The sequence below is a fragment of the Lissotriton helveticus genome, chromosome 3_1, assembly GCF_964261635.1.
Source record: "Lissotriton helveticus chromosome 3_1, aLisHel1.1, whole genome shotgun sequence".
NCBI lineage: Eukaryota > Metazoa > Chordata > Amphibia > Caudata > Salamandridae > Lissotriton > Lissotriton helveticus.
This window is the reverse complement of record NC_136061.1, coordinates 357,105,635-357,128,252: the sequence shown is the minus strand read 5'-3', so window position 1 is coordinate 357,128,252 and position 22,618 is coordinate 357,105,635. Positions and strand designations below refer to the sequence as shown.

Below are 22,618 nucleotides of genomic sequence, written 5' to 3'. Positions count from 1 at the left end.
ACCTAATGACGGTGGGTCACCAAGGCTGCTCTGGCTGGGCTCTGGGGGAGCCTCTCAGAGCAGCGCAGAAATGCAGGGAGCACAGCTTTTAAAGGAGAGGGAAGGAGAAGGCCGAAAGCGGTGGGGGACAGAAGGTCAGGTATTTTATTTTAAATTTGGGACAGGGAAGAGGGGCCATGTTATGTATGGCTCTTTCATGAATCCTCTGCCCCTGCTTATAGTTGAAAGCAGGGTGAGACTGTTTTAGTGGGGGGAAGGGGCATACATAACATAAAATTATAGATGATTAAAAGTGAATTTGGTGGGTGTTTTTCACCTCGGGGTTCTGAGTGGCATCACAGACAATTCAAACTTCGCTCTCGTTGTCTATATAATGTCACTCGGATTCCTGCAGTGAAAGATATCCCCATAACTCACTGTTCCCCCTCTATAATTCTATTATGTTATCATGCCTTCCATAGGAAGGGTCAGTCGTTTACACCAGACTCTAGATCTGGTAATTCATTGCTATGTTATGGCTATGTTATGATATAACGCTAGTTAAGAACAACACTTGTTACCCTCTGTTGCTACGTCAAAGGCCTTCCAGGCCAGGCTGGCAGCGCTCTCTGAAAACCTGTCAGCACAGTGCTGCTTGTCTACTGTGACTGAAAGCAGAAAGTGCAGCTGCAGGGGGGGGAAGGAAGGGAAGGAAGGCAAGGAAGGTGGAAGGTGGAAGGTGTTGGTTAAGAATGGCTGGTAAATATTTGTTTTCCTATTTGTGACAGGGAGGAGATGGCATACTAGGTAAGGTCCTTCATTACTTCTTTGCCTAAGCCTGGCAGGTATAAGCAGGGGGCAGTTTTGGGGAACCATTCATTACATTATATTATAGATGGGTATCTTGAGTTAAAGGGATGTTTTTCATCTCATGGTTCTGAATGACATCATAGGCAACTTGAGCTTCACTCCCGTTGTCTATTTGATGTCACTCAGAATCCACAGGTGAGAAACATCCCCATAGCTCTCAGGTCCCCAGCTAGAATTCTATATAACGTTTACATCTGTTACTGGAAATCATGAGGCATAACAACGCATTTGAAAAACGATTATTCACTATTTTGACCTCAAAGCAGTGAAAACCATGTTTAGAGTATCTGTCTGTGTGGGTACTTATCTGCCGCTTCCAAATGGCCTCCACAAACCTAAACAAGTTAGTGGAATGACCAATGGCAGGAGAGTTCCACCTCTCTCGCCGCCCTAGGCTACTTCGAGCCTTGTGAGCTCAGAGGTGGGTGCGGATTGCTGCAAGTCTGTCCAGGCTCGTGGCAGACCTGGGATATTGTTCAATACTCCTGTAGAGCTGCGGTCAGTTCCCGAGTATGATAACGGAGGCAGTTTCTATGGTAATTTCTAAATCCTTGCATGCTTTAAAGAGCCTGTAAATGAGACACGGATTAACAGATTGGGGAATAGATGGTGTGTGAAGGGGTAATGTATTTAGCAGGTGTTCATGAGTAGTTGCCGCTGACATTTGTGCATGTGCAGTGATTTCAGCGTGAACCACACAAGAACTCTATGTCATCAATGCATAAAGACTGTAAGTCCACATTCTTAAGAACATATTAATACAACTGTGCATGCTGCATCTACGACACAAAGCACTGTACAGTCACAGAAAGCCCATCCAGGACAAACAAGGTGAGGACGTCACAGATTCAGGGTGGAGTAACATTGGGTAGGGGTGTGCGGGGGGACAAGCCTAAACGTAGGATTCTACAACTGCAGGCTGGTAAGATGAATGGCATTCGCCCACTCTATGAGCTCAGCCTTCTCTTCCAGTCACCAGAACATCAGCTCATTAGATCCAGGATCATCACAAAACTAAACTAAACAAAAGTATATATTTATGGTTTTACACGTCAGTGTGGTAGTACTGATACTACAAAATAATGATTTATGAGGTTGAAACTAACAGTATTAGAATGTTCTGATCAGTTTGAATCAGAGGCGGGGGTGATGAGGCAAGGCGTTTTACGTATTCAAGGAAGGGAGAAGGGATCCCCCAACTTGGGAAGCAGAGATATCTCGATATCGGTCACCAATTATCTTTTGAGGGCATTTCCGGTATCGAAATTTGCATGACATATGTCTGTGGCATGCACGGTCCTGCCACTGGACTTTCCATAAGCATTACTAGGTGCTGGTGTCCACATCCTTGGCGACAATATCTAGGGAGCCTTTCACCGATACCACCGCTCCTTTGTACTCCCACGCTTATTAACTAACTTGTGAAATTGATTAAGTCTGCAAAAATGGTCTCCGTACCACAAGTGCCTATGCTGCAGCTGCTCTGGAGTAGAGCTCCAATGGTACCCCTCGTAAAACTATCCCTTTCCCTCCCCACACACATGCACATGGCAGGTCCTTCAAGAAACTAGGCATCGCCAAACGATTCCACATTCTACCCCACCAACTGGCATGCCAAAAGGACCCCAAAAACTACGCTCTATTCTAGCCTAGAAACTGGGCACAACATCACTTCCAGCTGATGGATGGAATGAGACATAACTCCCACAAAGACCCCTTGAATACAGCCTGTAGGTAATTTCATAGCTACTATCCTGCCCAACACCTGCCCCTGACTGCCTGCCCCCAGACTGCCTGAAGGCTCGCATGGCTCATGTTTAAGAAGTTACATATGTGTAGGGGGGCAGGATCCCCAAGTCCCTCTCTCTGCGGGCCCCCTGCTGTGACTACCCACAGGCCGGAAACGCCTGCGAGCCTAAAACAACAACTCACATTGGAGTGGAAGGGCTGCAATCTGTTGACAATCTCGTCCACTGGCTGTCCGAAGGGCTTGAGTGCCGAGCCCGGCTCGTACATGGAGAACGCATGCCGGTCCCGCCGGTGCGGAGCAGGGTGATTGGGTTCCTGGCGCTCATTGCTGGCCGGCGCTGGGTGCGCGGGAGCCGTCTGCTGTCTGATCTGATGGTTTTCCGTCTGCAGTTTGTGGATCTGTAAAGGCAGGACAGATAGACTCATGCAGGGAGGACGGTGCAGCTTGGCAAGAGCAGGGCCACAAAGCTGCAGGAAGGACGGGGGTGGGTGGGCGTTCATATTTCAGCCCTGGGTTGACAGCCTGCAGCCAGGACCTACCCATTTCTGGACTGCAAAATCAGCAAGCATTAACCAATCACTGGTGAATTCAGTCATCCGAGCAGGAAACCACATGCCACTATTAATCATGCATAATGATGGATAGGCCTCTGTATTCAAGGTACAACCAAATGACAAAGCAATATGGCGGACTTCAGCAAATCCCTACAAACTGAAGCTCTTGGCTGCACCACCAAAGTCCATTCCACGCTGCATAGGAGAAGGTTACAAACAGACCCATCGAAGGCGAATGCTTGAGAAGACACTTGGAACCACCAGAGCTTTCTCAAACCATTTTGTACAGAGCATGGCAGTGGAAAGGAAATGTTACTTACCCGTAATATTAACTTTGTAACACTAATTCTGTTATACTAAAGCGGAAGTAGGAGCAACATGCTTTAATGCTTTGCACACTCCTGCCATCTAGTGGTTGGATACGGAACAGGTTAGAAAGTTTCACAAACAAACCTACTCAGGGGAATCTGTAACCCACTTCTTGTGTTTGCTGACCCCACATTGTTCAATACAATTTTCTAATTGTCGTGCCAAGAAGTATGTGGAAAGAGCTTCATTCATTAACTTATCCCACAAGAAGAAGAAAGGTGAGTCTCGCGTGAATATATAGCATCACTTTAAATGCAAAGGTGCTGTAGGTTGCATGCTGGGAATCTTTCTTTGTATCATGTATTGGTTGTAGCTTCATATGCACTGCGCAGGGAAGTGAGAATGTGGATTCTGCGTGAAATGGCCCTTTGCAAGTGTTTTTCTTCTAACGCTACCGATGCAGCTCACAAACAATTCAAAAGTGAGTTTAATGCCAGTCGACGTTACATCTTAATGCCCTGCTGACATCCAGCGTGTACAACATTTTTGAATGGGGCCTGCGAAGGGACACCAGGTGATCATTTGTTTGGTTGATATAACATTTGGTAATAACCTTGGAAAGAACTAACAGGTGTTGGCCTAATAGTACACTGCACCTTGGGAAGCCTGAGAATGGTTAGTCTAGTCACAACGTTTATACACCCTTCATTAAGTGGGCTGTAATAACGGATATCATGAATGGCTTTTCTATCAATAACCACAGCAAAACCACCGTTCTTTCCCTGGTCTGGAGCCATTTATTTCACACGCAGGGCACGCTCTGCTGGGCCTCCAAGTAAAGTCTGTGTGTAGCTTGCTGCAAGCAGGTGAAGGCTCTGCACAGCAGCAACACAAGCTGCCACCTTGGGAGGAAAGGGGGCGCCCCTTAAACAGGAAGCACATGACCAATCAGACGGGAACAGGTGTCAGTCTCCCAGCATTTCCAAAAAACCTTGCAACACTACTCAAAAGGAAGAGTACGCAAGCCCTGAGACCGTGACCCATCACTTCACACAGAGGGGCAGGTGTACAGCGACAATCATGCCAGTGGTCTTTGCACTGCAAAAGACAGGCCCCGGTCATACAATAATACAGCAGCAAGAGCAGCAGATTGCACTGCAGAAGGAGACCCCTCCAGCCTGTGCTTTTAATGCACCCCAAGGAAAGAGGCATAACAAAGCAACGTTATATTCCATGTCGATGCCGGTGTGATCCGTGTAATCACAAGGAGATGATGGACGGAGCGCTGAAACTTTTCAGACACTCACCTCCAGTCACAGATCTGGGTTGAATCCATCATAGTTCCCATAAGGAACAGGGTCAGGACTGATTTGCGTATGGCTGTGTCTGAACTGGGGTGGCGAAGTGAGCTGAAGAACGATGATGGATTAAACCCATATCTGTGACTGGGGGTTAGTGTCTGAAAAGTTTCAGCGCTCCAGCCATCATCTCCTTGGGTTTGGTTTGTTGGCCCTAAGTTGGCAGGATATGCCCCTACGTGGGCCCCTTGCTCACTTTGCCAATTAATTCAAGCTAGCCTGGCTGATATGGGGTGTTACCCCGAAACCAAACTAGGATGCTTGTTTCCGGTCCAGGGAAGACCTGGCTTGGCAGTTTGGGCTGGACTGTTCCCATGAGGCACAGGGTCAAGACTGATTTGCATATCTATGTTCAGCCTTTCTTTGTAATTAGCACACTATTCCGACACTGCATTCAGTTTGGCTCTTTAGAGCCACTTGAAATTAGTTACAGGTCTCTTCCTTATTCCCTTATGAACTGAAATGTTTAATGGGGCAGGAACTCTAAAACTGCACACATCTCTTTACTGTAGCCAGTAACCATTTACTTGTAGTAACGTCGTCTGTTGGAGTGAAATACACGGTGAGTTCATAGAAGTAGGACCTCATCTTCAATGTCGCCTTGGTCCTGTCAGCATTTCTTGATAGGTCACAGGCCACGCCAATAAACGTGCTCCTGCTGAGAATGCAGTTTTTGCAAGAACCAACGGGAGGACAAATCCTGTCCAACCCCAAACAACCCCCACCACCACTGAGAGTGGAGGTCTGACTAGCCTCTTTTCTGCTGAGGAAGTCATTCAAGTGAGACGCATCACACCTTGTTACAGTGATCCTACAAATGTGTCAGCCTGTATTCCTATCTGATTCTGTGCATGACATCACTGACTGGAGAACCAGATAGTGTGCTCTTGTTACATGTTACAGTCCGCACATCTGCTAGTACCTCAGGCCTGAATCCCAATCAGGAATGTTCAAACAACAATGTCTGTGGAAAGGAAAATGCTACTTACCAGTGTGCATCTGTTCTTGGCATGTAGAGCTGCATATTTCTACACTTTGCATTAGATCGCCACCTGGTGTTAGGCTCGGATGATTGCAGGTTGTTGTCATCTTGGAAGAAGTCTTTGTAGTCACGAGATAGGTGACTCCTCCCTTGGACGATAGTGCGCATGGGCATCGGCTCCATCCTTAGATTGTTTTTCGCCATAATGGGAAATGATGGAGTCAGTAGAAAGAAAGGATGTCCATGGGTGTATATCTAATTAAGATAAAACTGGAACAAATACAGGTCCCAGGGAGGCGGGATGGCGTGTAGAAATCTGCAGCTCTACATGCCAAGAACAGATGCATACTGGTAAGTAGCATTTTCCGTTCGAGGCATATGAGCTGCAGATTCTACACTTTGCATCGATTGTGCAGCAGTGTCTCCCCTAGCGATGGTCACCTGTGTCTGTTGCAGTAGCTTGAAAGAGAGTTTTAAGGACAGCTTGGCCTCCTGCAGCTTGCTGCTTGGCTTGCACATCAACACAATAGTGTTTAGTGAAGGTGTGTGTTGTAGACCATGTTGCTGCCTTGCAGATGTCTTCTAGGGGAATGTTCCCTAAGAAAGCCATAGAGGCTACTAGTTTGCGTGTGGAGTGTGCTCTAGGAGGAACTGTTAATGTGCGTTATACTTTGTGATAGCATATTTGTATACATTTAACAATCCACCTTGCAATTCCTGATTTAGAAATGGGGTTGCCTTTCTGTGGTGGAGAGAAAGCTACAAATACTGAGGGTTCTGTGTAATGTTTCTGAGTGTGCAGGAAGATTGGCGCCTGGGCTGGTAGCAGTAAGTGATTGATGAAAAGTATTTACTATATGACGGTGCTACAGGTCAGAGGAGACCCTAAAACCTCTGTAGGGAGTTACAGGGGCTCACTCAATGATTAGAACAAAAAGTCCCGTGCACACGTAAAGTTTAAAATATGGTCATGATACTCATGGTAAACAAATAACCGCATTCAATGAAACAAGGTATACAGATCTGAAGCGTTGTTTTTCAAAATGAAATATATTTAGCCTTCCTGATAAGAAGGGTGACATCAAAGCAAATAACCAGCCGACACGTGCTTCATCATGCGAGTGCTATACCCGTGACTCTTCAGGGCTTTCAATGGTCAAATAATCATGGGTTCGATATGCCGGTGATATTTCCGACCCGGCAGGTACGGGTTGTAGGAAAGGGTATCCTGGTATAGTATTGACTCCAAGTGAAGGAGAATGCTTAGGACGGTCGGGTGCAGCCGTCTTTATGCACATCTGTGAAATGGTGCTTCCGCAAGGACCGGTGGTTTCTTGTGTTTGTATTAGAAAGCTACAAATAGTTGCTTTGTTTTGCAAAAAGGACTTGGTCCTATCGATGTAAAAGAGAAAATCTCTTTTGACATCTAGTGTGTGTAAAGCTCTCTTTGCTACAGAGCCTGGGTTTTGAAAAAACACTGGTAACTCAACAGATTGGTTTAGATGAAAAGGAATAATTACTTTAGTAAGGAATTTAGGATTAGTTCTTAGAACCACCTTGTTACGGTGTAATTGTAAGAATGGTTCTTGTATGGTTAAAGCTTGAATCTCACTAACTCTTCTAAGAGAGGTAATAGCAATGGGGAAAACTGTTTTCCATGTGAGAAATTGTAGTTCACATTTATGTAAAGGTTCAAAAGGGGGTCCCATGAGCCTGGTAAGAACAATGTTTAGGTTCCACACTGGAGAGGGTGGTTACCTAGGAGGAATAATTCTTTTTAATCCTTCCATAAAAGCTTTTATTGCTGGAACTGTAGATATGCGGCAATGGCTGCAGGTTGTAAACGTATAGATGAATCTGCCAGATTACATCTTTGTAAATGGAGAAGGTAACATAATATTTTGGATGGAAGCATCTAATGGATCAATTTGATTATTATTGCAGTAAATGGCAAATCTTTTCCATTTAGCAGCATAGCAAGCTCTAGTAGTAGGTCTTCTGGCTTTTTTAATGATATTCATACAGTCTGGTGGCAGGTTAAGGTAACCAAACTCTAAGACTTCAGGAGCCAGATCGCCATATTCAGTTGACTTGGATCTGGATGCCTGATGTCTCCATGGTTCTGCATTAGCATAGGTGGTGTCGGAGACAATTTTTGGTGTGGAACTAGAGAGTTCTAGCAGTGTGGTGAACCACGGTTGGCGTGCCCATGTGGGAGCTACCAGGATCATTTTGAGAGACTGTGGTCTGTGCTTGCGTACCATTAGTGGTATTAGTGGGGTTGGCGGAAAAGCGTACACAAATCTACCTGACCAGTTCATCCATATCGCATTGCTCTTGGACAACGGGTGTGGAAACCTGGCGGCGAAGGTTGGGCATTTTGCGTTTTCGTGTGTGGCAAACAGGTCTAGGTCTGGATGACCTGACTTGTGAAAGAATGGTTGAAGAACTTGCAGATGTAGGTCCCATTCGTGAATCTGTTGTGTCTGTCGACTTAACAGATCGGCTATCTGATTGTGAACTCCTGGAAGGTGTTCTGCAAGCAGATATATTTTTTGTGCAATGGCCCATCTCCAAATGTTTTGTGCGAGCTGGGATAGTTGCAGGGAATGTGTGCCTCCTTGTTTTTGTATGTTGTACATGGCTGTCATGTTGTCCGTCCGGATTAAGACAGCTTTGTTCTGTATGTGCACTTGGAAGGACTTCAGTGCCAGGAAAATCACCAGCAACTCTAGGTGATTGATGTGAAGCACCTTTTGTTGAGCGGTCTATCTTCCCTGAATTGTGTGGTGGAGCAGATGTGCTCCCCATCCTGTGAGGGATTAGTCTGTTGTCAGTACTGTCTGTGGAACAGGTTCTAGGAACGGCCGCCCTCTGGACAAGTTTTTGGTGTTCCACCACTGCAGAGAGCGATCTGTGCGGCTGTCCACCAACACCATGTCTGTTAGTTGTCCTTGTGCCTGATTCCACTGATGTGGTAAACATTCCTGCAATGGGCGCATTTGCAGTCTTGCACTTGGTACAATAAAAATGCAAGATGCCATCATGCCTATTAATTGCATGAACACTCTGGCTGGGAGAGAGTGTTGATTTTGAAACCTTGTGACTAAAGTTTGAATACTCTGTATCCTGGCTGGACTGGGATAAGCTAGAGCTGTATTGGTGTTTATGGTAGCCTCTAGGTATTGATGTACATGAGAGGGCTGTAGATGTGACTTGGTGTGGTTTATTGTAACCCCCAAGTCGTGCAGTGTTTGAATTGTGTGAGATGTGTGTTGAACACACTGGTTGAATGACTTGGCTTTTATGAGCCAATCATCTAAGTATGGGAAGACATGGATATGTTGTCTTCTGAGATGTGCTGCTACTACTGCTAGGCAGTTTGTGAACACTCTTGGTGCAGTTGTGACCCCGAATGGAAGGACTTTGAATTGATAGTGTCCTTCTATCACAAACCTGAGATACTTCCTGTGAGAAGGATGTATTGGAATGTGAAAGTAGGCGTCTTTGAGGTCTAGTGTAGTGAGGAAATCGCCTTGTTGCAATAATAGGAGCACTCGTTGTAAAGTGACCATGTGAAAATGGTCTGAGTGTATATATCAATCAATCAAAGTACTTGTAGAGCGCGCTACTTACCCGTGAGGGTCCCAAGGCGCTGAAGGGAGGGGGGAGTGTGCTGCTAAACCTCAAAGAACCAGGTCTTGAGGAGTCTTCTGAAGGTGAGTAGGTCTTGGGTCTGCCGTATGTGGGTAGGGAGGATTTTCCAGGTCTTGGCGACGAGGTAAGAGAAGGATCTGCAAATGGAGGTCGTTCGTTGGATGCGGGGGACAGCAGCGAGGGTGAGGCTGGCGGAGCGGAGCTGGCGGGTGGGGGTGTGGAAGCTGAGTCTGATGTTCAGGTAGGCTGGTACGGTGTTGTGGAGTGCTTTGTGTGCATGGGTGAGGAGCTTGAAGGTGATCCTCTTGTAGACGGGGAGGCAGTGTAGGTTTCTCAGGTGGGGGGTGATGTGGCTGCGGTGGGGAATGTTGACGATCAGTCGGGCGGAGGCGTTTTGGATGCGTTGCAGTCGTCGTAGGTGTTTGGCTGGGATTCCTGCGTAGAGTGCGTTTCTGTAGTCCAGTCTGCTGCTGACGAGGGCCTGTGTCACCGTTCTTCTTGTTTCGGTCGGTATCCACTTGTAGATCCTGCGGAGCATGCGGAGGGTGTTGTAGCAGGAGGAGGAGATGGCGTTGACCTGCTTAGACATGGAGAGGGAGGAGTCTAGGATGAATCCTAGATTGCGTGCATATACAGATTGAGAGGCCCTAAATCTAGAATTGGTCTTAGTGTCCCATCCTTTTTTGGTAATAGGAAGTAGAGTGAGTAGACCCCTGTTCTTTGATGTTGCAATGGAACTAGCTCTATTGCATTTTTTTGCAGCAATGAGAGAACTTCTTGTTGGAGCAGCGTTAGATGTTCTGTGGACATTGGACGCTGTCTGGGTGGTATATCTGGAGGGGTAGCTGTAAGCTCTAGGCAGTAACCATCCTGGAGAATCTGTCTTACCCACTTGTCTGTTGTGATGGAATTCCAGACAGGTAGGAACTGTGGTAATCTCCCCCCTACAGGAGTGGTATGCTGTTGGGGGAGCTGAAGGAAGTCACTGTTTAGTGGTGGAAGAGGATCGATTGTTGTTGTTGTTATCTCAACCTCTTCCCTTATTGTTATTACCTCTGTAGCCCCCTCTAAAGTATCCTTTATTAGAGGATGCTTGTGTATTTGTCTTAAAGGAAGCTGAATTGTCTGCCCCAGCTTGTTTGGAGCCTCCTCTGTAGAAGGAGCAATGAAAGGAGCCTCTCGCTTGTGTAGACTGCAGAGCTCCCATAGACTTGGCTGTGTCAGTGTCTTTTTTCAAGAGTTGTGTCTACTTCTGGAGCAAACAATTGTTGGTTGAATGGTTGATTTAAGATAGTAGTCTGTACCTCTTGCTTAAATCCTGAAATGCGTAGCCACGCGTGACATCTTAGGAGGACACTGGTGTTGATTCCCTGGATGCAGTGTCTGCTACATCTAGTGCACATTTAATGGAGGCATTTGATATCAGCTTACCCTCTTGTATGAGGTCATCTGCTTGTGCTTTATATTGGTCAGGTTGATGTTGTAAGAGCTTCTCTAGCTGATCATAGGGAGCCCTATCGTATCTTGCGAGGAGGGCTTGTGTGTTAGCAATGCGCCATGCATTGCTAGCTTGGGCAGCTATTCTTTTCCCTGAAGCATCCATGATCTTTGATTCTTTATCAGGAGGTGGTGCTTCGCCTGATGTTTGGGAATTTGCTCTTTTCCTAGCGTTTGAAACTACTAGGGAGTCTAAGGGTAGCTGTCCTTTAATGTAAGCAGGATCCACAGAAGCTGCTCTGTACCTTTTCTCTATCCTTGTGTTTATGATTCTAGCTCTTACAGGATCTTTAAACACTTCTGGTGCATGTTTAATGACTCCTTTAATCATTGGCAGTATTTGCACAGATTTTTGTGACTGTTCAAAAGTGTCTAGTAAAAAAATCTTCTTCTGCCTCATCTGAATGCATGGTTACATTGTGATAGATGGCAGCCCTATTAATTAAGTGTCCAAACCCAATATTGTCTTCTGGAGGAGAAGGTTTAGATGGATATATATGTGGGTCAGGAATATCTGGTATATCCTGTGGGTTTGGATATTCCCAGTCTGATGAACCTGTTGGGTAGGGGAAAGGGTCGTCTGGGTCTTTCCCTCCCCCATGCTATACTGATCATCATCAGCATCCAGAGGAGGTGTATGTTGTGGAGAATGAGGAGGAGAATTTTGAGGTGAAATGTTTAACGGGAGAGCAGGAGAAAGAGATACAGGAGAAGAAGGGTGTATAGGAGATGTGGCAGAGTCGTCCTTGACAGGCAATGGAGGTGTAGGTGCTGTATCTGACTTACTCTTCCTGTGTGGTGTGGTGGAAACATGTCCTGTTTCTGGATCTATGTATATCCTTTTTTGCAAAGGATCAGGTGTAAAAAGCTCTTCTTCTTCAGAAATTGCTTTTGGCGCCGATTTTTTCGGCTCTGGGCCTGGTTTTTGCTTGTTTTTAGCCTTAGGAGTGGTTGTATAGTCCTTTGGCATACTTTTCGGCACCAAAGGTATTGTTTTCGGAGTCGAGGCCTGGTTCGAGGGCTTAGAGGCATCGGAATCAGGCTTTGTGGGTTTTGGCACCAAAGATTTTGGGGTCGTAGCAGGCTTCATTGGTTTCGGTGCCGTCTTCTGTGTAGGAGTCGACGGTTTCTGAGTCTTTTTCGGAACCGGGAATTCTTTCGGTTTCGGTGCTGAGGGAGCTGGTAGTATCGGCACGTGCGGTTTGCTCGGTATGAAGCTACCGGAAGGCTTTAATATTTTCTTCGAAGCCAGGCTCGATGGTGGGGCTTTCAAAGCAATGTCTTGGTCTCGACTGGGCCCCGAAGGCGGAGTTTTGACCTTAGCCTTTGGTTTATGGGTTGGGGCTAGGGTAGGGGCAGTCATACTAACTCGTTGACCTTATGGTATGGAGTCATCGGAGTCCTAAGATACGATCTGGAGATCATTGGAATCTTCCTCGGGGACACATGGTCCTTCTTCGAAGATATCCACCGGTTCCGGAGCTGATCTCTGAATGTCGTGTCGACGGGCCCTCCGATCTCGAATAGTCTTCTTGGATCAAAAGGACGCACAAGCTATGCAGCTGGACTCGTCGTGTTCAGGTGATAAAAACAGGTTACACACCTCGTGATGGTCGCTGTGTGGAAATATTGCTCCACACACGGGGCATTTCTTGAATGGTGTCCTTTCCATGAGTTGTATACCACACCACGTGGGTAGGCCCAACGGCCCGCGTCGATGACTGGAATCGAAGTGATGAGGTCGAGTCTATGTATATTATAGTTAAAGTTTGTTTTAGAAGTTTTTGCGTGTCAAAGTCTTTGAAAAGTATATTTTCGAACTGGAGCGGAAAAGTTGCATCCGAACCCAGTGGTGGAAAAAAAAACAATCTAAGGATGGAGTCGATGCCCATGCGCACTATCATCCAAGGGAGAAGTCACCTATCTCGTGACTACACAGACTTCTTCCAAGACGACAACAACATGCAATCACCCGAGCCCAACACCAGGTGGCGATCTAATGCAAAGTGTAGAATCTGCAGCTCATATGCTTCGAACATCCTCTTATGATATTTTTGAAACAGTCTGATCTGGGTCAATAGCTGCTGCTTCCAGTTCCTTGGAACTCAAAACCAGATGGCAGGAGAATGCAAAGCATGTGAATCTATAACACAGGCGCTGCTAACTCGTTGATTTCAGCATCTGATCAATCTACTTTCTGCCAAAAAATGCACATAAATCCTGCAGATTGACAATGAATGGATCTGTTTCATGATGTTCCAAGCTGCCCTGTATATTTTTATTCTGGCTCTGGCAACATCACTGACAGAGGGTGGTGTCACTTTAGCAGGCCTAGTAAAACTGCACGGTACAGGCTAACATGATGAAGCTGCATGTGTGTCAGGTTCTGGTCTCTGCATAAGGAAAGCCCCGTGTCTAGCGACATATGTTAAAGCACTATTGTGTGAACCTCTAGTATAGGACCTTTTTACATGATTATGCCTGCCAGTGGGAAAGCCCTCACAGATGCACAGTCTGCCTTATATGGGGAAGCTGGTTTTTATCTTCCCAAACATCCTTTACATCAGAGTATCATGCACCCTTGCTTACTGCAACAGTGACACCCTGTTCATCAGATACTTGCAGGGTGGATCATTTGTCGTAAGGAAGAGAAGGCTTGCATCTGCCCCGGCCAATCAGTTATGACATTGCAGTTTTCCACGTTGAAGGAGCAGCTGTAACATATCAAATTAATTTGTATTTCCCTATACCAATACACCATTAATACTTTTTGGGTTCTGGAGCAGCATGCTACTCACTGATAAGGGATTTAATGCCACATCAGGGGTACTAAGCGCTATATAAATAGATTTACAATATACAAAAGGCTCTACCCAAAAACAGTTATGCCTGTCTTCAAATTAAACGTTTTGCAGCAATATTGTGTCTCCTACTTTTCAGAAAGTTTTAAATTTAAAGATGTTTCGAGCGGATAGGAATGTTCATCAGGAACTGAGAGCAGACCGTGGATACATCAAATTGAGTCCTCATCACTTCCATAGGGATCACTGTAGTTTGGCCACTACTCTGCTGAGAATTCACTCTGAACCGTGCAAACGACGAACAACTGCCAATAAAGTGCAGTGGTGCCAGCTGTCCCCATCCCGGAAGTTATTTTCAGACCATTTCCAACACCTGATCATCTCACTCAATTCAATGATACGAGTAAATAGACTTTTCCGAGGTGTAAATTGCAGAAGCAAAATTGGAGCTCAACAAATTTATCTGGAAATGCTGTCGGATCAGGGGGGGGGGGGGCAGTGTTTCTGGCCAGCACACACACGTGCCTGGTCACACACATGCCCTCAAGTCAATGCTCACTGTGTTTTTTGGGGGGAAACTTGCAACCTTGCTGAATCCAACCTATAGTAGCCAGGATCATGCACAACGTGTGGATTTCTAACCCAACCCTACAGCACAACTCATAGCAAGTAAAAAGAGGAGCCAGTGATATCCTGCTGCTCACAGGGTTATGTGTAAATCGTGGCATAGCACATGAATAGCAGAAGAGCAGAGAGGAAAGTGATCAGTTGCACAGGCAGCAGGCAGAGCCGGAGCTCATTCAGTGTCAGTAGGGTTAAAAGCACAGATTTCTGCATGGGGTCTCACGCAGCAGCAAAAGTTGGTGTTGAGGTGAAGAGACAGAGGGAGACACAGGAAGGAGAGACAGACAAGCACGACAGACAGCACAAAGCTCCTACATCTTACGGTGAGCAGAAAGACTGACCTCCCTCGGTAGACGGTGGGGAGGGGGAGGAGAGACACTGACCTCCCGCTGCAAGCGGCGGAGCTCCTCACTCAGGTTGTTGTTGACTTTCATCAGCTGCTGCACTTTGGCATCAGAGGTGGCCAGGGCCTTTTTCACCTCCAAGTACTCCTGCAGGGTGATCGGACTGTCCGAAAGGTCTGAGGAGTCCATGCTCTATCAGAGAGGAAAGAAAAAGACAGGGGTGGTGCGATGAAGAAGGGGTGAGAAAGCAGGAGATCACTAAGCGAGGGACATACTATACCCAAGGAATGAGCGTGAACTTCTGTTAGAAGGTACGTTCTTTTTTCCACCCAGCCTGCTCGGCAGTTCTTCGCTGGACAAAGATGGTGGAGCCAGGCTGCACATTCTAAACAGCCGGGTCAAGCTCAAGCCCAAGCCCAACATTCCATCCAGTCGACATGTTGGGCCTGTATGAGATGCAACCGAAACCAATCATGGCTCATAGAGCAGCTCAGTCACACTTCGTAATCTTTGCTCAACAATAATCAGTAATGCATGGACGTATAGTGCATTATATTGTGATTTTTGCTATCACAACATTAAAAAAAAAGTGAGACTGCTTAGTGCAGGGATTGGAATCAAGCCTTCTCCTTAAATGTGAGGTTGGTCTTCATTTCCCTTATAGAATTGCAAGTCCCTTAGACAAAACAATACAAAGAGCGATGGGCGAAGTGCTTCAATTAAGCTTATCCACTGGCAATTACACTTGGTTGCATTCCATTCTATCATTTGTTGGTTTTCAGTGAGGTCACAAATGTGGACCGACCATATGCATACCAGACTTGGCCTGAACTTAAAAAGGATGCTCCAGCAAGGCATTTTGGGCCACGCCTTCTCTTAATGAGAAGACAAGGAACACCAGACAAGTTTCAGTCTTCTTTTGCCTCCTCAGCGAGATGCAGCGTGTGTCTGCGTGGCCTAGCAGTCCGAGCCACGTTGCTTGCAGCAGGAGCAAGGGTGTTTTGCTAATGTTTGGTCTATCTGTGGCACAGCAAGCAAAGACATGATGAACTGGAATGCATCCCACAATAATTACGAGTGTCTGAGGTCAATTCAAGCATCTACCATCACTATTGTGTGTTTTGCAGCAAAAGCAGTTCTAGCAGCAATACTACATGCCAAGAGAAATAAGAAATAACACTTCTTGACATGGGCAACACTTCGTATAAATGACTCCGAGTACGTTGCCATTCCAGCCAGACAAAAAAGAACAATCATCTCACCCACAAGCGCCCTCACCACAGCCCCTGACCAAAGGAACTGATCTCACCCAGCAGCAATGTACAATGAAAAATATGCAAAGGAATCGATTAAGGTGGGGCTTGGCTCTTTCCCTACTGTGAGCATTATTTTCTAACACACTCTGTTAAGAGTTAATGCATGGGTAGACGGATGTCAGGTGGGAAAATCACTGATCAAGGGTAAAAATATCCCTGTACATAACACAAGCCTATTTTTTTTTATCCAGACTGAGCCCCGAGGGCACAGCGAAAGGGAGAGATAAGTACAGGATGTGGCTGGACCGCCTATGCACGGGAGAGTGTGGCAATGTGAACTCCTGGTGAGGAGTTATAATTCTGGTCAGTAGCTGTGTGTAGAAAACCTACATCCTACCCTGGATGGGAACGCCAATTGGTGGACAACCACTCACTGCTAGCCTCCTGGTCTCAAGGACCTCAAACAATCCATTGAGGACCCAGTTAGACAAACCTCAGGTCAATCTCCCCTGGCAACACACATGGACAGAGTTGCATACATTGGCCAGATGTCCAAGATTGGCTACCAAGGCTTTTCAGTCATTCCAGTTCACTCATGATGAATATTTTACCCCTACCCTGACTCTCTGCAGTGTTTGACAAAAAAGGATGCACACTTGTAACACTACCAGAGACCGTGGAAGTCTCCTTTGTAAGGTGCTCTGAGGCTGCGTTTAGTGGCACACAGCACACACAAACACTGCTCATATGGGTGCTCATATCTAAAGGATAGTTAAGTGAGATTACATTTCATTCTGCTTCATTTATCTGAACATTAGTTGAGTTCTTCATTGTAATAAGTATTTTACCGTTTTGCATTGTGGTTTATTTGTTTATGAATTGGCTTTCCTAAAGTTTCTTTAGTGTTATTTAGGTTGAAGAAAAATTTTAAGATCCATGTCTTACAGCCTTCCAAAAAGCAACAAGGTTTTTTAATTTCCTTATCTTGGTGGGCAAGGAGTTCTCCAAGCCCAGTTTTGTTGAAGCATGGTACTTTCAGCTGCAGGACTGTGTTGGATTGAAGTGGTCTTCTAGGGTGGCAGATCTGAAATAGTTCTATTGAATACAGCGTGCCATGTATAACACAGAGTACTTTGAATGTGATCGAATAAGACCTTGGGAGTCAGTGTAAGGTCAAGAGGGCCGGGGTGATGTGATCCCAGGGTGCAGGTGTAGAAGTAGTTCTGCCTTTAATTTGACCGCTATAATTTGTTTAGAAGAGATTCCCAGGCTCCCAGACATTAACTGTTTTTGGAGTTTGAGAAGTCTAGGAAGGGGGGAAAACCGGACTTAAGAATCTGAGCAGTTTTGTTGGGGGTGTTTTTATTTCAGCATCTATTTGTGGCTCCAGGGTGAGATCTGTATCTTAGATGATTCCTAGAATTTTTGTCGTGCTTCTTTGTGTGGATGCTTGTCCTAGGTCTGCAGGGCAGATTTCAGTTATTTCTGGGTTTCAGTGGCTGGGAGTCCTTCACTCTTTCACTGTGATTTTGCATAGGGCCTGTTTGGTATTGTGGCTTTCTTGAGGTTTTTTAATTTGAGAATAATCTGGGTGTCATCTGCAAAGCTATGCCAATTATGGGAGCAGAAATTCGCCCCGGCCTGATGCACAATTGCGGTTGCCCGATGGGCTGTCATTCTTTTGATCCAGTAAACCACGTTATTGTCCTGTAATCCATTTTTTTCACGTTAATGCTTCACCTTTTTTCTCCACAATAATCTCTCTCCACAGACGGACTGATGCTTGCCAATTTTCAAGGTTTCTAATGTAAATGCTGGGCCATCCGAACCTCTAGCAGAAACACGACAAAGGCCAATTCGTCTGTAAGCAGTGTTGTTTATTAAGCGCTAACCCAATGCATTTCGGGCATCTCAGTGCCCTTCGTCGGGGGTCACTGCCATAATTACGAACTCTCTAACATCCTCCATTCTCCTCACGCAGATGGTAACCGGGCCGGGGCGAATTTCTGCTCCCATAATTGGCATTTCATGACGTGGTGCAGTTTGGGCATTGCACCTTGCCTAATAGCACGCTTTTTGAACATGGAGAAACGAATAAAATGAATATTACTGGTGTGCATCCCTACCCTTGTTATATTCATCTGCAAAGCTATAACATAAGGTTTGAATCAGTCCAGACAGATGGCTGTGGTAGACGTTGAGAAGGTGGGGATAGATGGCTGAGCCCTGGGTGATGTCAGGATCAAAAAGGTAAGGCATGAATGTTAAAAGTGAGAGCGAGATGATGTGGTTTGAGATCGATAGGAAAGACGTGACCCAATATATGTCTTTTCCTTGAATTTTTTACATCCTCCAGTGTGGTGATTAGTGCTAGAGATGCGCAACGGTTGCCCAGCAGTCTTTACCTCGCATGGCCTTTATACCGCAATCTTTACCACGCAGGTAAATACCATTAGATTTTTAACTTTACTCCGCATCATTTATCAATCTGTACTTTAATCGGCAGGTAAGTATTTTTTTTTTAATAACATTTTCTCTTTTTTTCTTTTTAAAAAGAGGTCGAGGTTTGGGTAGAGGTAATGGTACTAAATATGATTTTAGTTTGGAGTAAGGTGGTTAGCGGTAAAGGTGATTTTAGAATTATAGGCTGGTTAGAGATAAAGGGACATAAGAGTGATTTTATGATTTGGGGTGAGTAGAGAATAGGGGTATGGGTGATTTTAGATTTAGAAGTACAGTTTTGCAGACATTTACATTTTGGCCCAGAGGACCCCATCCCCTCGCTGAGTTTTGCCTTTGATACCCCATTTCTCGGCAAAGTAAGGCTGGGTGCCCTGTTGCTCGCCCAGGCCACCCAGTGAGCAATGCTGGGAACCGTGAGGGGGTCCCCAAAGCCCCTGTCGTTTCTGCCAGCTCCCCACCTCCAGTGCAAACCAGCATTGCTCCTGCATGCAGGAAGCAGTCAAAAATGCTGCTCTCAGGAGCAACCCTTCCATCTGTTTAAACAGATGAAAACTCTGCTCCTAGCAGGGGGGGGGGAGCATTATTTTTGCTTCCAACTCTTAGGAGCGGAGTTACTGTATGCTCTCACTTGGTGAGAGCAGTCACAGCTCCCGCCAAGTGAAAGCAAACTGCTAACTCCAGAGGGTCGGCACCTCTGGCAACAGCAGGAGTCGGCCCTAGGGGGTACGGGTCCCCAGGGCCATTAGTGGCTCCAGGAGTGGGCGGGCCTGGTGTCCTCCCGCCTTTGATCCTTAGGGCCAGCCTCAGGGAGGTGGTGATCCAAGGGGCCTAATATGGCCCGGTAAAGGGGGGCCGCATCCTCCATCCCCCGTCAAACAGTGCAGCACGTTCTAATATTTTTAGGTCTCGCGTGGCGTACTGCGCACATGCGCAGTCGAGCTCGTGAGATTTTATGGTTTAGAGTGTACTTCACTAGCGAGGGTTAAGCCCCGCCCCTCTTCTCCATTGGTTGGCCTCCAAAACGGTGGCCAGGAGAAGAGGTCCTAGTGACGTTCTCCTTTCTTGATAAGCCCAGTCCTTTTCAGACGGGGCTCCTTGACTTACTGCTGGCGTAAAAGGTTTCTTATCTTTTTTATGGGTCCAGATGGCCCCATAAAGAAGATAAGGAACCTTTTATGCCAGCAGAAAGTCGGGCCACAACACTCCCTCCTTGTGAGAACTCTGTTGCCCCCTCCCCGCGCTTGCTGACATCTAGGTTATACTCCCCGCCTACATACTTTTAGCGAGAATCACACAGACTGCAAAAGCAATCGCCCCCTCCGCCGTCTGCCTTGTTATAACTTCACAACATGGTCCTGAATTAGTTAGCTTTTTAGGGCATTTGTACCCTTGTATTGTAAGCGGATGTTCTTGTTATTGTTTTATTAAATGCTTGCAGTGAGAAGGGTCACCTTCTGACTAAGACGTGCACACTATAATGTTAGAAACTGTCAAGTTTCTTCACTCGTTTTATTCAAAATCTTTTGCAAAAAATTACTTGCGAGTCTGATCCATTCTTCATAAACTAGATTTTTATTCAATCATGTTTCAATTTATAATACAAATCTTCTGTATTCATCATTCGAAACTTATTCATGTAGTTCCAATACCCAATGCATTACGGGTCATCAGGATTGACCCTTCATCAGGGGTCTGTAAAAGGAATAATACAGGACCAATGTAAACACCCACCAACTTTGGAAAATAAAGTTTTCTGATATGTACATACATACATTTCTAAGTTGTACACTCTGTTACCGGTAAAGTATAATCAAAAGTCAATGTGAAAAAATAAATGTTAGTGAAACGTCAACTCTATGTCAGAAGACTACACATGATTACATTAAAACAAAATTATCAAGCTAAGCGGGTGAGCGCCGCGTTAATGTATGCAATAGTCTTCGTGGTGGCTGGTGCTCGAGAAAGAGATTCAAGGGGAAGTGTCATTAGTTGCGCGATGGTAGCGTGCATAATAAAGGTGACTGGTGTTTATGAATGCTAGTCTGACGACAATTAAAGCGAATTGCATTTCAATGAACAGTTATTCCGAGGTTTAACTGCTATTAAAAATTCTGCTTTCAATCGTTGTTTCATGGGATCCATGTCGCAGCGCTGTTTAACTACCTCCAGGATGGTAAATTTTAGTTGAGATATTTGATGTTGAGCGTCCTTCCAATGACTGGCTATGGTGGATTTCATATTTTGGGAACGAATATTGCATTTGTGTTCTGTGATTCGTACCTTAATTTTTCTCTCCGTTTGTCCAACATATACTTTGCCACATTGGCATTTTATAGTGTAGATAGTGTTTTTGGTATCACATGTGCTTGAATGCAGTAGATTAATCCGGTAACCTTTTGTGGGATGCGTTATTACGTTTCCTTTCATGACATTATTGCAGTGGATGCAATTTTGGCATTTAGACATTCCTTTGTAGAGTATTTTTTATTCTTTTGTGGAAGTTAGAAATGCATTGGGTATTGGAACTACATGAATAAGTTTTCGAATGATGAATACAGAAGAAGATTTGTATTATAAATTGAAACATGATTGAATAAAAATCTAGTTTATGAAGAATGGATCAGACTCGCAAGTAATTTTTTGCAAAAGATTTTGAATAAAACGAGTGAAGAAACTTGACAGTTTCTAACATTATAGTGTGCACGTCTTAGTCAGAAGGTGACCCTTCTCACTGCAAGCATTTAATAAAACAATAACAAGAACATCCGCTTACAATACAAGGGTACAAATGCTCTAAAAAGCTAACTAATTATTTTGAAGGCACATATGGGCATTGTGCGTCAGACGGAGCGCCAATGATAAACAGCAACCTAAAGTGAGGAAATTAAATGAAATGAGTGCAGAGGGACAAAATAGTTATTTGCTTGTAATTGTTTTGACATGTACCCCAAGGACTTATTTTTAATAGTTTTATTTTCCATGTATTTCTTGTTTTATTTTTGTGGGGTGTAGCTACTGCATTAGAATGCTGAACCATGTTTGGTTTGAGGTTTTTGACCCAACTAAGGGATCTAATTAAGCGCCTTTTTAAACCCCTATTCTCCTCTAATGTACTATACTCTCCACCCCCCCTCCCAGAGTTTGAGTGTCCTTGCTATTCCCGAGTTCGTGGATGTTTAAAGAAGACACCGTTCTTGTTCTGAAATGGCTTGTATCCAAAAAGAGCAGCATTCCGGGTATTTAAAGATGTAGCCTCGACCTGTCCCAGTTTCCCACCTTCGGTTCTAACTTAATAATTGTTTGCACCATGTCCACCCCCTGCTTGTTCCATGTGTTGTTCCTTCTCCACCACAAAAATCTTACCGTGCGTCTGCGCTCACTTTGGTTTTCTTTCCGTCTTCAGTTTTCCCCCTGTCGCAGGTGTTTTAGGACTGAGTGTTACAGCCTTGTTTAACCGTTTTCACTTCTCAAGATATTTCCACCCCTTTACGTTAGAGTGGGTTTTTAAAAATGAAGAGACAATTTCCATCTTTTAATCCGTATTGTAACGCACCGTGAAGTGCTGAGTCTTGCCTTATTTAAGCCCTCTCCATAGAGGTGACAAGTCTCTAGGCCAAGTTGTAAGATTTAAACCTTAAAGCAATGAGGTCCGTGCCTCGCACAGCTCCTGTGCTGTGTTGCGCTTAGAGGTGTAAGCATGATTTGGGGAGGAGGGAGCCTTCAGAGGGTCGCACTGCTGGCCACGTGATGCGGTTCCACCCCAGAAAAGAGCTGACTTCGCCCACCCCATCCCCTCGTCTAAACCTCACAGAGCTCCTGTCCCACAACACTGTGTGGAGAGAGTTCTCCAAGGAAGCGAGCCAATCCCGCCCGAACCCAACCCTACATCACATAGGTTCTTGTCTATCCCTCCATGCGGGTGTGTCGCCCCGGGGAATCCGTCGTCCCCTTATGCATTAACCTGCTTCGGCATCTAGTCCTTTATGCTCAGAGGTTCATCCCGGGTCCTCTAAGCGCCGCAAACTCGGGCGCCCCAGAATCTGCACCAAGACCGGCGGTGAAACATGTACGCATTGCACTGGGCGTGGCTGTCTGCGGACGGACCCTCGCAGATTAGCAACCTCAGAAATGCACCCCCTGAAAGGGATCCTAGCTACCAATCATGTCTTGCTGT

General features: G+C 45.6%; 1 protein-coding gene across 10 annotated transcripts in view; it reads right to left on the bottom strand.

Annotated features, from left to right (window-relative positions):
• Positions 1-22,618, bottom strand: part of GIT1 (GIT ArfGAP 1) — a 534,945-nt gene that overhangs the window by 72,418 nt on the left and 439,909 nt on the right. For 5 of the 10 annotated variants that reach the window (XM_078680041.1, XM_078680044.1, XM_078680047.1 and 2 more), the window contains 2 exons: positions 14,723-14,917; positions 2,782-2,997 (listed from right to left, as the gene is read on the bottom strand). In XM_078680041.1, the coding sequence (XP_078536167.1) occupies positions 2,782-2,997; positions 14,723-14,917 (411 nt within the window). The remainder of the gene's footprint in view (positions 1-2,781; positions 2,998-14,722; positions 14,918-22,618) is intronic. The other 5 variants (XM_078680045.1, XM_078680046.1, XM_078680049.1 and 2 more) reach the window with 3 other exon arrangements.